We start from the raw sequence: 12928 nt of genomic DNA on the forward strand, positions 1-12928 counted from the left end.
GTGGAGGAATATTTTAATCCTTTGGGCACAAGTGGGAGTGGAAGTTACATTTTTCTTGTCATTAATAAGTGTCCCCCGTTTCACCTGCTGTGTGCTTTCCTTTCATCTCATGGCGACCCGAGCTGCAGGCCTTCCTGCTGGACAGGTGTGCCCCTGGGGCAGGACTCCCATCTAGGGCTCATGCTCCTAGTCAGCCCTGCCGCTCCCTGCCCTGTACAATAGGCATAGCCACGCCCATGCAAGCCTTTCACCACCCTAGAATGATCTGTGAGGTGCCCAGCACACAGTAGGGCCACTGTTGACACTGGAGAACTTGGTTGAGACCCAGTACAGCCTGCAGACAGATGCATTTCGGTATCACTGGGGGTATTCCCTCTGTCTCTGGGATAACTTCCTGTCTTTGACTTTCGCAAGTGAGGGAGGACGTGTGAGTGTGTGAGAAGCTACCATCCATGAGTGGAGAGGAGAGGAGAGGGAGGGCAGGTTCTAGTGGGCAGGGGAAGAAACAGGTTCTTAATGCAATTTTTATTTCAGAAACCAGAACACCCCACATCCATCCATTTCCTCCCGTTGGCCTACCAGACTGCCAGCCGTTCCCCCTCATCCCTCCAGGCTGCTTTTCTGTGTCCTGGGCCACAGAATCTGCAAAGAGCTCACTGCTCTTCAAAGTGAATGAAGAACGTCCGGATTTCCTTCGGGTGGATGGTGATGGTGGTGGATGCTGACGTTGGGGCCTCCTGTTGGTGGATGGAGACGCTGGGGGCTCGTGGGGGTGGCGAGGGACGACTGGACTTGCCTGGGGAGCAGAGGTGGTCTGTCAGCACAGCCCCTTGGAGTCACCTGCTTCCCCAGGTCAGCTCCTCCCAGCACTCGCAACGCCCCCCCCCCCCCCCCCCGCTACATTCTTGCAGCTCCCATTGTGATAACCGCCCTCAGCTGCCCCCTTTTGACAGGACTCCACCGCCTGTGGGCCTCTTTCTTGTATGGCCTCCCCTGAGGGCACAGCCAGAGTGAAGGCATATAGAGGTGGTCCTGCCTCACTTGGACCCCTATTGCCATAGGACGTGACACTCAGTGCCTAAGAGCTTTCTCACTGAGGCCATTAAAAGCCATGCGCTTTATGTCACTGGGCTCCCAGGAAGTCACACCCTGGAGTTCTGGCTTCATCCTTGGGGTGAAACCTGCCCATCTATTCGTCTACTCACTCTTCCATCCATCCATTCATCCATCACTCAATCCAATCCTCCATGCATCCATTTTTATCTATCCATCCAACTTCCATCCATCAATCAACCATCTAACCTCTTTCCTTTCATCTTTTCCTCCGTCCATCCATCACTCCATCTATCATGTATCCATCCACTCATCCATCCACCCATCCATTCACCCATCCATCCAGCCAGCCAGCCATCATCCATCCATCATCCAATCATGCACCTGTCCTGCATCCACGTATTTTCCTTCCTTCCTTCCATCCTTTTTTCTAACTAATCATCCTTCCACCCATCAGTTTCTCATACATTGACAACGTGTCTACCTATGTGGCCAGACTATGCTGTGTGCAGTAGACAAAGAGGAGATAAATGTGCAGAGCAAACTGACAAGGAAGGGAGAGCAGAGGAGGTACCTGACCCAGAACTGAACCTGAGGGAGCTTGACAAGGAGCTGGCCCAGATGAAGGGCCAAGGGCACTCCAGGCGGAGGGAAGAGCCCTGGTAATGCCTGGGAGGCAGGAAGCAGCCTGCGGTTCACCGGCGCCGACTGCGGGGAGCGCAGTGGAGTGCACAGCGTGGCACGGCTCGGAACCCTGGGCATGTGCTTGCACGATCGGGGCTCTTCCAAGGCATGGGCAGGCTGTGTGGTCTTGGACGCACACGTGGACACACACACACACGTGCACACATAACCTGTGTGGAGCCCTGGCAGGTCGAGACTGACCTGAAGCCATGACATGCTGTGGTACATTCAGGGAGACTGAGACTCAGAGAAGGAGGGCGGCCAGTTCGAGGTCACACAGGCCTTAGGGGGCAGAGCTGGGGTCTGGGCCAGGTCTGTCCAGCTCCCCAGGCTGGCTGAGGGTCAGGCTGGGAATCCTGGGCAGGGCCTGGACCAGGGGCGCCCAAACCTCTGACGTGGTGAGACTCCTGCGTCCTCCAGCTCCAGCGGTGGAGCTCTCTCACGTCCCAGGTCCCTGTGAGCGAGCGCTCCTCCACGGACGCCACGGATCCCAAGCCCCGCAGCACGGCCTGCGGGACCGGAGCACAGGGAGGGGTGAGCCACCCGAGGCCCCGATCCGAGCAGAGAACAAAACAGCAGCTGGGGCAGCAACCCCTCGGCCCAGGGCACAACATCCTCCCACACGTCACTGTCCGAGCACATCCCCCTGGACATGATGGGCAGCCCCACTTTACAGATGCGGGCACTGAGGCCTGGGAGGAGCATGCCTCCCCAGGCGCCCGGCTGGAGGAGCATGCCCAGGGGGCGGCAGGCACTTGGGGCTGCCCCCGGCATCGAGTCCCCTCCTCCCAGTGCTGCTCAGGTGGAGCCCTGCGAGGCCCCGGGAGGAAGTCCATCATGTCATCCATTCCCTTTCCCCGATGAGCACTGACCCCGCCTCCAGAGCAGAGAGGGGAGGCAGGTGAACCATTCCGGCCCTGGTGAGCAAAGGACAGTCTGCTGGCTGGACGGCTGGGGGTTGTTCTGCAGGGGCTTCCCTGCGCGGGTGGAAGGGGAAGGTGTGGAGGGCGAGGCTCTGTGTGCTGCTACCATCCCCCCTTCTGCCTTTACATCTGCTCCCGAGGCCAGTGCCAGCTGGTGACCAAGAAGTGACAAGGGGGAAGAAATAAAGCCAGTGCACTGAGGAAGGCCAGCGGGAAGATGAAGGTGACAGAGTCTCTGACGACAGCGCAGTGGGAGCCAGTGGCAAAGGAGACCACCCCACCCCCACCTCCATGGTGGTAAGAGCTGTGAAAGGGAGGCATCGGGAAGGCACCACAGGGAAGCCTCCGGGTTGGGTTATTGGGATTCTCCCAGATTCCACGAGCCCAAAGCCACAGCAGAGAGATTTCCAGGAACTGACTGTGAGCAGGAGATGAGGAAGGAGCTCAGAGCCCCACAGGAGAGCACGCGGGGGAGAAAGGAGGCGACTCCACATATCACCTGGGGAAGGATGTGGTCAGGCTGAGCAGCCGAAACCTCACCTGCAAGTGGGGTCAGAGGGCGATGCTGGGGCCAGGAGGGGAGGGAGGACAGAGGTCGGGGTCTGGGGGCACGGACGTCCATCACCCCGGACGTCCATCACCCCCAGGGTGCCAGACACCTGTGTGCACCTCCTCACCCCAGGGCCTCTCAGCATCCCTGTGGACAGATGCTCACGGCCCCATTCACAGGTGGGGAGGCTGATGCCCAGAGCCCCGGAGGCCCAGGACTCCAGGCAGAGGTGCCTGGACTGTGTGACTGTGATCACCCACTAGGAAGTCTGTCAAAATCTGTTTTGCTTTCTCATCTTACCCACATAACATGTGCATTGTAAAAAAAGACCTATCCGAAGAATAAATGAGAAACAAACAAAATACATGCATGTTGCAATAACTGAAAAATCTGGAAGACAACAGAGAGGCACCCTCGGGCCCCCCAGATCAAAATCTTTCTTTTTCAAAACTGCCCTGAAGTGTCTCTTTGCCAAGGTGGCCTCTGCGTCAGAATTGCCACGCTTGGGAGTCTGCCGCCCTCGTGTGCATCCACCGGAGGGGCCTGATTCAGTGATCTGGGAGCGGGACGTGGGGCGCGGGCAGGTTACCTGCAGGTTCACCGTCACAGGCTGAGACAGGACAGGATCCTGGCCCACCTCATACAGGTGGTGGAGCCGCAGCAGGACACGGCGGAGGTCTGCCTTGGCCTCTCCTTGATGGCCTTAGGGACAGAAGGGAGGTGGCAGTGAGGACTCCCGTCTGTGCCTGAAACTTTACACACTCACCTCCATTTCACAACCTCAACCTTCCTTGGAGGCAGCTAACACAGCCCCCACTTCACAGAGAAGCAAAACAAGGCTCAGAGAGTGACAGGCTCTTGCCCAAGGCCACACAGCTGCTGTGCACGGGTCGGAGGAGGGAGGATTCCTACCAGGTCCAGCCAACGTTAACGCCTCCACCAGCCACACAGGGGCCGATGCCTGGAAAGTGTTCGTCCTCATTCACAGTTGTGGGCATCCTTGGGCCTGTCCTGCAAGCTCCCATTCTCTGGATTATTCTCTCTGCCTTGGCCCCTGTGCAGCACGGCGTGGCCTCGTAACTGTGAGGCCAACCCACCATGAGCAAAGGCTTTGGTTCATGTCTCACAGAAGCTTTTTCCTGCCTCCAAGACGGAGGAGACGTGTTGTAACACAGCCTCCACCGCTGTGACCCTATGAGAAGGGCCTCCCTGTTGACCCCCACACAGTGCAGGGGGACGTGACCTTGTGCTGGCTTACGACAGGGCGATCATGGGCTCTTTCTCACTGCAGCTCGAGGGGTCTACAAAACCTCTTCTCTCAAAAAAAGTATCTCTTCTCCCCACTCCTAGTGCTGAAACGATGCTGCTGGTGGTGATACTTGAGGGTCACGCGTCTGAGGAAGCAGGGGACCCCACGCCATCCCCTGTGGCCCCCCGACTCTGTCCCTTACCCACGTCCCTATAGGAGGAGGCACTTGCCCAGCCCGGCCCCGCTCTCTCTTTGCTTCAAGCTGCCTCCTGGACACGTGATCTCCGTGGGCTTGGCCTCAGGCACGTGGGTGGGGAAGGCTCCGCCACTGCAGGGGAGGTGGCCCCCCCCACCTCGTCTTCTGTGACAGGTGGGGGTGGAGACGCTGGGCGTCAGCCTTAGGAATCCCCGTGGATGCAGAATCGGGCCAACGTCTCCAACCCCCACGTTACTGGACAAAGATGATCTTTGGCCTCTGCCTCGTCCGTTTCCTCTTTCTCCCAATTCCGCCGACCCTTCCATTGGAGAGTGCCAGCCCTGGGTGGGTCTCCGGGAACGGAGGGTGGCTGGGGCACAGTCAACCCTTCCTAGAGATGCTTAGAGGGCAAAGGGGCAGACGAGGTGCAGCAGGGGCTTTGGCAACGTGACTGGTTGGATGCTGGCAGTTGTTTCCTCCACCAGGAGGCCCTCCCTGATGCCCTGCTGGGCGCTTCCCTCTGTACACTTGCACTGTTGTCTGGATGGCATCCAGGCCCACCTCGTCCCTGGCTGCAGAGTGACCTGCTTCTCTGTGGACCTCAGTCTCCTCATTTAGCAGATAAGGGAACCAAGTGACCTCACGGAGCCTGGACGACGCCGAGGAGAGCCCCTTTGTCTGGTGACGGGCTCTGGGACCTGGCTGACGTGCGGTGGAGGAGTGACTCTGGACGCCTGCACACCCGCCTCACCTTTCTGGAGACGCCGCTGGTGCGCTGTGTGGTTCGAGCTGTACGTCCAGCCGGGGATGCTGAGGGTCTGCAGGTGAAGACTTGGGGGCAGTGTCACAGCCTCCTGCTGCCAGGGTCCTGGGCCACTCTGGGCTGTCTCTGCAAGGCAGATGGACGACAAGGAGAGGCTTTGGGCCAAACTCTCCTCCCAGCACTCGGAGCTCACCCCACTGAGCCCCACATTTCACCCGCGATCCCACCCCTCCCGCCTGTAGCCCACACTGCAGGCAGCCTGAAGCATCTGCCGGTGCAAATGCCCCAAACAGCCTTGAATCCCTTCCAGCCATTTCCAACTACAGATGGGGAGAGGAGGTCCAGAGAGGGGATTCTGCTCCTCCCAGACCGCACAAGAAATTCACTCAGATCCCTGTTATCCATTCAAGGTCTGGGAGGCCAGCTCCCCGTGCTGGTCATCTATCGCTGTCTCTGCTCAGAGGGATCTCAGCCCTCCTCCTTCCAGGAAAATCTCTGTTCATCTCTGGGCTCCAGCTGGAGCCGCCACCTCCTCCCCGTACCCCAGGCCACAGTGATTGCTCAGCCTTGGTCATGGGACACAATCAGGACCAATCAGCCTCTTTCCCTGGAATCTCTGCTCTTGAGATCTGAGTCTGAGTCTCAGTTCCTTTTGGGTGAGGGAGACATGCGGCCCTAGAGCTGTTCACAGCCACGTGCCAGGTGGAGGAGAAGGAAGGTCTGCAAACAGAGAGAAGCTCAGGTGACAGAAGAGGGGAGACGGACAGCCCCATGAAGGGGCCAGCACGAGGCACAATTACACCCCAGCCCTTCCCTCGAGTGTGTCGGCCTCAGAATAAAGTCTCCCTGTGGCTCAGTTAGATCAGCTTTGGTTTGTTTCACGTGCAAGCAGAAGAGCCCAGGGTGGGACCCGTGGCTGGAGCTGACCACAGCCCCGGAGCTTTCTCACTGTGGCAGCAGCGCCTCTGTGGGAGAGGCTCCCAGCGGCCTGGAAGGAACCACTGACTGACCCAGCAGCAGACTCCGACCCTGCTGGCCATCACGTCCCCTGTCCTGGGACTCTGCACCTGGACCTGGAGGTGGCCGGGCAGGTAGCTCTTGGCAGTCCTGGGAGAGATGGACATGAACGCCTGCTCCCGAGAGGCCCAGAGATGCCCTGCCTCCCACCTGGCCAGGCCTCTTGTCCAGCTCCTTCTTCCATTTCAGGGGCCTCCCCAGGCCCAGCTGCCCCTTCCGTTTCTTTACTTCCAAACAAGAGGACATCCACTCATATCCCTCGAAGTTGATCTGTTAACCCCATCTGGCCCAGGGTCTCAAATTCCACCAAACCTACAAGGCATCAGGCCCCCTCCTCAGCACAGCTCCCTCTCTACCCTGAACCCAATGGACCGCCCCTGAGGAATCCTTCAGGGTTAGGGCTGGGTCTAATGCATGTGCAACTTGCAGCTTACAGCAGGCACTCCATAAATGCTCAGTGAATGAGCCAGCTACAGCCCACCTGCTTGCTAATGCCCTGGGAAGGTCTGGCTCTAAAACTCAAACAGGGAGAACCTTAAAAGTACACCCTCATGAAAACGTCTGCGAGTGAGTAGAAACAGAAAACTGTTTATAGATTACAGGCAAACCTTGGAAATATTGTGGGTTCAGTTCCAGTAAAGCAAACATTGCAAGAAAGCCAGTTAAGAATTTTTTGCTTCCCGGTGGGTATAAAAGTAAGTTTATACAGTATTTTTGCCTAAGAAGTGTGCAGTAGCATTATATCAAGAATTATATACCTTAATTAAAAAAGAGTTTACTGCAAAAAAATGTTAACCATCACGTGAGCCTTCAGTGAGTTGCAATCATTTGCAATAACAACATCAAAGATCACTAATCCCGGATCTCCATCACACCCACAATCATGATGAAAACATCCGAAATATTGTGGGAACCAGTCAAATGCGACCCAGAGATGTGACCTGAGCAGACGCTCCTGGAAGAGTGGTGCGGAGTGACTTGCTCCACGCAGGGTTGCCACACAGATTTGGTTTCTAACAAAGGCGATATCTTCAAGATGCGATAAAGGGAAGCACATAAAATGAGGCATGCCTGTTGTCAGAAAAATACCAAGTTGTGTCCAGGTCTTTTATTCTTTAAGGCTGCTCCTTGTACCATCTTTAAGTGCAATCATTGTTTAATGTATTTCACATTCGCCGTTGCAGTAAAAATACAGAACTGTAGGACTATAAACCTACAGACATCTCACTGGAGACAATGGATAGCTTTGCCGATCAGACCATATACTTAGAAGGACCCTCACCTGGTGACCGCATCCTTAATTTAAATAAAACCAGTCTTTTAAATGCTGAGCCTCTGGACCTGGAGTAACATGGTGACATGTATCACATTAAGAGAGACAAAGGCACCTCAGAGGAGAAAACGGGGGAGACGCAGGGTAAAGGTGTATGGAGGGATGGGGGTGAGTCCCAGCCCTGCACTTACTAGCACTACGACCTTGAATGAGTCACTGAACCCCTTTGCACCTCAGTATGCCCATATTTAAAATGAGGGGCTTGGATCTGAGGTCCCTGAGGTCCCTTCCTGCCCTGGACAGGTCTGGGGCCGTGGTGACAGGTGCACTGGCAGGGCGCCCTCTTACCGCTCAGCTCTCTTAGCAGCACTAGCGGCCTGTGCTGCAGCGCCAGCCCACTCCTCTGGCGCAGGCCCGTGGTGAGTGCCCGGGGTCCCAGCAGGAGCCACAGTACGGGGTGGACAACCGATGGGTCGTTCAGTGTGAGGTTGTCATCCGGGTCCCAGGTGAGGTTGGCCGACAGCCGCCGGTGCAGCATGACCTGCAGGGGAGCGTTGCCTGACCGGCCGCGCCTGGCCCCTGGCGTGCCCGCGGGTGGCCAGAGGGGCTCCTCCTACCTCCACCTGCCCGTTCCCTTGGCTGGAGACGCCGTGCGCCTGCTCGGACAGCAGCACGAGCCTGCTTCGCCTGCCCTGGATGAAGGCCGACTGAACCATGGGGTAGTAATTCTGCGGACAGACACAGCGTCAGGCTGGTGGGCGGGGCCATGGGCCAGGCAGGCCACCTGGTCTGGAATCCCCCTCTGGCCCCAGCCAGCCTCCTGCACAGGCACCACGGCAGCTCAGGGCAGCTCTGCTAGTGATGGTGAGGGGCTCTGGCTTTTGAGACGGACGCACTGGGATTCAAGTTCAGCTCCACTGCTCCCTGATCGTATGAGCCGGGGAACTCAGGCACCGATGCCCCAGTTTCTCCATCAGTAAAACCGCCCCCAGTGCCCCCCTGCACACCTGCTGCGGGGAGGGAATGAAGGCGTGTGTGCCAGTACGGCCTGCGCTAGCTCCCAGCCCGTGCTCGTCAAGAGGAAAGGGCCGTGTCTGGGCTGGAAAGCGGTCACTCAGCTCACGCCCTTCACTCTGCTGTGGCAACATGTCCCGGGCTGAGGGGCCTGGACTCTCTGGAGCCCCGGCCACGGGGCTGAGGACCCGCCAGCAGGGAGAAACGGGAACAGACTCCCAAGGAAGGCCGAGCAGGGAGGGGCCCCACCCCCACACAGGGCCCCCTTGGAAGGAGAAAGAACTGACACCGACTGAGGCTTAGGAGGTGCCCAGCCTGGCGCGGCTCCAGGGTCAACCCAGCCGACTGACCGCACAGCTCTGGGGGAGCTTCCTCCCTTTCCCAGGAGAGCGCTGAGGCCCACGGGAGACAGAGGACCTGCCCGGGTGCTGCTGCTGGAGGGGAAGCATCTCGGAGCCGGGCTGACTTCAGAATTCAGCCTCGCTCACCGTGTCCCAGGCAACCAGGCCGTGGCTCAGCTGAGAGCAGCCTCGGAGGGTCACACCCGCTCGGGCCTAGACAGGCATCCGCTGCTTCCTCCTCAGAGCCGCCCCCAGATGGTCAGTCATGGGACAGAGGAGCACACGAGGTGCACACAGGAGACCTCAGGGACCTTCCTCACACGCGGTGGCACCAGAGCTCTGACACCAGGTCTGAAGCAGCCTGGGCCTGAGCCCCTAACGGCACACACAGGGCAGTGGGGACTCGGAGAGAGTCCCCTGCAGGCCTCTGCTGCCGACCACTGGGGCTTATGGGGTCTCTCCCGCCTTCTGGAGAACGGCCATGGGGTGTCTCTGCAGCCACTGTGCCCAGGGGGCACCACCGGGCGTACCCGAGAGATGGTGTTCAGCACGTCATGCCTGTAGGGCCTGCGCTGCATCTGGTAGCCGTTGTTGTCCGAGTAGAGGACCTGCCCAGTGTTCAGGTTGGTGCTGGTCCTCAGGATGGCCTCGCGGTTCAGTGCCAAGGGGCCCACCTGGTACTCCTGCTCTACACGGTGGCAGAGCAGCTCCCCGGCAGGGCCCTGCGGCCCGCGCGCCAGCCGGGAGAAGATGGCGTGTGTGGGAGCCCTGTCATCCGCCTTCCTGGAGGAGAAGCAGAAGAGGTGATTCAGGTGTTGGGGGGGGGGGGCTCTGGACGCCCCTCCCTTCTCCTCTCCTTCCTTCCTACCTCTCCTTCCTGGTTTCCTCCCTCCCTCCTTCCTGCAGGCAGGGCCTGGTGGGCAGGGAGCCTTCTTGGGCGCTGTAACAGGAGGCGCCCACTTCCCTGTAGGCACCAAGCACCCGGCCCGGCCTGGGTTGCTGAGGTCTGTGCTGCTAATGACACCACAAGAACTGCTCTCCTGTGTATGTCATTGCCACCGGGGGCTCCTGCTCCCCCCTCTGGACTTAGATCCACCAAGGTGACACAGCGCAGGCAAGCACAGTGAGGGCTGCGGAGCCTGGAGCTACTCATGTCTTCATTGACCTTTCACTGAGGAAGAACCGTGTGCCAAGCGCAGGTCTCGGAGCTGGGTGCCTGGACCAGAGATGGACCCTCATTTCCCCTTTCACCTGCCGGCGAGCACCTGCTGAGCACTGCGCACAACGAGGGGGGCCGACCTCACCTGTAGAAGTACTGCCGGATCTCGGTCAGGAGCTGCCCCTCCACGATCTCCATTCCCACAGCCTCCCACGCTGGCTTTGCATTACCATTGGGTGTAAACACATAATTATCTGAAATGGAGCCATGATACACATCTCCATTCACATCATACTCCATGAACTCCTGGGTCACATGTGAGGTTCGCTTACTCTGCCTGCAGAGGCAGGAGAAAGAAAACAGCGTTATTATCATGGACAAGGTTCAGGGTAGGAACCTGGCTGCAAAGCCTCTGTGCAGACACCAGCCTGCAACCGAGAGTGAATGAAAGTGACCTCTGCAGGACCTAAGGGGCATATCTGGGCAATGGAATATTGTTTCACCCTGAAGAGGAAAGAGGTTCTCATCCATGCTGCCACATGGATGAAACTTGGAAACATGACAAGAAGTGAAAGAAGCCAGTCTACACAGGACCATATGATGTGATTCCATTGCATGAAGTGTCCATAAGGGCAAATCCAGAGAAACAGAAAGTAGATTCCAGTTGCCAGGGCCTTGGGGGAGGTGAAAGGTGTGTGGGGCCTGAGCTATGATGGAGCCCAAAGCTGGTGAGCAGACTCCACCTTTCCTAGCCTGATAAGGAAGGCTCAGAATATGCTGGGGCTGCACCTCATTTCTGCTACTCCCCCACACTTTCTGTTGATCACTCATCCTGGATCCTGTCGGTCGTGACTGCTTCTGTGGCCTGGCCTAGACCCACACAACTAGAAATAAAGCTGGCCTGACTGCAAGGGACTTCACCACCATCACATCCTCGCCATGCAGGTGAAGAAATGGAAACCCAGGTGGGGTGTTACATGCCCAGGTCCCAGGGCATGCCTCCACCTCAGAGCCAGCAATAGCTGCACCCTACCTCTCCCAGATACTGTGCATCAGGTTGGATTCCTTATCCAGGAAGACGGTGTAGCAGTCATTCTTAACAGACACCAGGTGCCTGCGTACTCTCCCAGCATGTCTCCTGAGTCTGCGGCCAAACTGACTGGTGCTGGCCACACTGGCCACAGGCTGCTGAGTGTCCTCCTGGGCCCTCCTGATGGGCTTGATGATGTAGTGCTTATAGCTTAGTCCTGGGATTGTGGTCAGGACATGCAAGTCATATGCAGACGGCGACTCCTTTGAGTTCTGGACCTGCAAGGCCAGCAGGTTGGGGTGAAATGATGGATGTCAGTGTTGGAATACACCACAGTCTCCTTAGTAACCCCAGGCTTACACACCTGCTGGATGGAGTGCTCACTACCTGCTGAGGCAGCAGGGACATCCATCATTGGGCTGAGCTGGGTTCCCCTCCCTGCATCCTCCCTACTCACAGGGTCCAGGCCCAGCCTCTTCTCCCTCCTTCTTCCCTCCTCCTTTGTGGCTGCAAATCCAACTGCCCTCCATCGCAGCAGCCTCTGCTGTTTCCTGCCTCTGAGCCTTTGCTCACTCTCTTCCCTCTACTTGGAGGGCCTCCTTTCTGGAGGGAGCTCCCTTCTCTCTGTCCTCCAATGTCCCCGTGGAGGGGTTTCAGGTAGTCCCTCCAGGCCTTTCCCCATCTCCATGGCATCTGATTTAGGGAAGGGAGTATTGGATGAGGACACTGTGTCCGTGCAGGGGAGCCCCTCACTCTCTGGGAGCAGGTGCCATCTCTGAGCCCCTGGGAGGCAGATAAGGGGGGACTATTAACAAACTCATGTTGCCCCTCACACCCTCCCACCTGCCCTTCCTCTGAACTAAAGCAGACACCTGGTCCCCACCCTACACCCCCCAAACTGTCCTGAAGATTTTCCTCCACCACAGTTACCATCTATCACATTCTACACTTTCTTCTACGCTTGTTCCTGCCTGGATCCCCCTGCTAGAATATGAGCCCCCTTCTGTGCAGGGACGTTTATCTGCTTGGTTATTAAAGTTTCCCCAGCACCTAGAGGAACCCTGACACATAGTAGGTGTTCGAGAATACGTAAGTGCATTTACTCTTAGTGGGTATTGTCTATGGGTGGGGAGGGGGATGTTGTGTGTTGGCTCTGCTGAAACCAACACCCTCCCCTCCCCGACCATGTCAGAAAACCCTTCCTCCTCAGCCTCAGCGAAGGGCTGCTGCCCTGGCACCCAGGTCTGCACTCCACACCTTAACCATCCACTTCTCTCTCTGCTCCCTGAACCCCATGGTGACTCCAGCGTCCGGGGACCAGCGCTCAGCTTAGGGCCAGGCCTAGAGTGTGCATTGGAGAATGCCTGCCCAAAGACTGAATGGTGGCAGCACCTCCCCCACCTCCCCAGGCAAGGATCACCTGGGTGACAGGTCAGGGGCCCTCTGGAATCACGTCCAGCCCCAGGTTGTGGAAAGAGACAAGGAGGGAACCACACATCACACTGGATGTGAGTGTTGCAGAGAGAGGCAGCTTGGGCCCAGCCCTTAACACAGCACCTCCATAACGATGCACATTTAAGACTCCTGATGGCATCCCCACGCAACATGGATACTTTCATAGGAATATATACATATATTCCCAAAGGAGGGGAGGATGCCTCCCACGCAGCCCAGAC

The 12928-nt window shown here is 57.7% G+C and overlaps 1 protein-coding gene across 1 annotated transcript in view; it reads right to left on the reverse strand.

Annotated features, from left to right (window-relative positions):
- Positions 1 to 653: 653 nt before the first annotated feature.
- Positions 654 to 12928, reverse strand: part of MAN2B2 (mannosidase alpha class 2B member 2) — a 28504-nt gene continuing 16229 nt past the window's right edge. Inside the window, exons 12-20 of the mRNA XM_057704656.1 lie at positions 11256 to 11530; positions 10368 to 10559; positions 9594 to 9846; positions 8326 to 8436; positions 8057 to 8249; positions 5407 to 5544; positions 3800 to 3912; positions 2126 to 2246; positions 654 to 796 (exon numbers count right to left, since the gene is read on the reverse strand). Coding sequence (XP_057560639.1) covers positions 654 to 796; positions 2126 to 2246; positions 3800 to 3912; positions 5407 to 5544; positions 8057 to 8249; positions 8326 to 8436; positions 9594 to 9846; positions 10368 to 10559; positions 11256 to 11530 — 1539 coding nt within the window. The remainder of the gene's footprint in view (positions 797 to 2125; positions 2247 to 3799; positions 3913 to 5406; positions 5545 to 8056; positions 8250 to 8325; positions 8437 to 9593; positions 9847 to 10367; positions 10560 to 11255; positions 11531 to 12928) is intronic.

Source organism: Hippopotamus amphibius, chromosome 13 (assembly GCF_030028045.1).
Source record: "Hippopotamus amphibius kiboko isolate mHipAmp2 chromosome 13, mHipAmp2.hap2, whole genome shotgun sequence".
In the NCBI taxonomy this organism is placed as follows: domain Eukaryota; kingdom Metazoa; phylum Chordata; class Mammalia; order Artiodactyla; family Hippopotamidae; genus Hippopotamus; species Hippopotamus amphibius.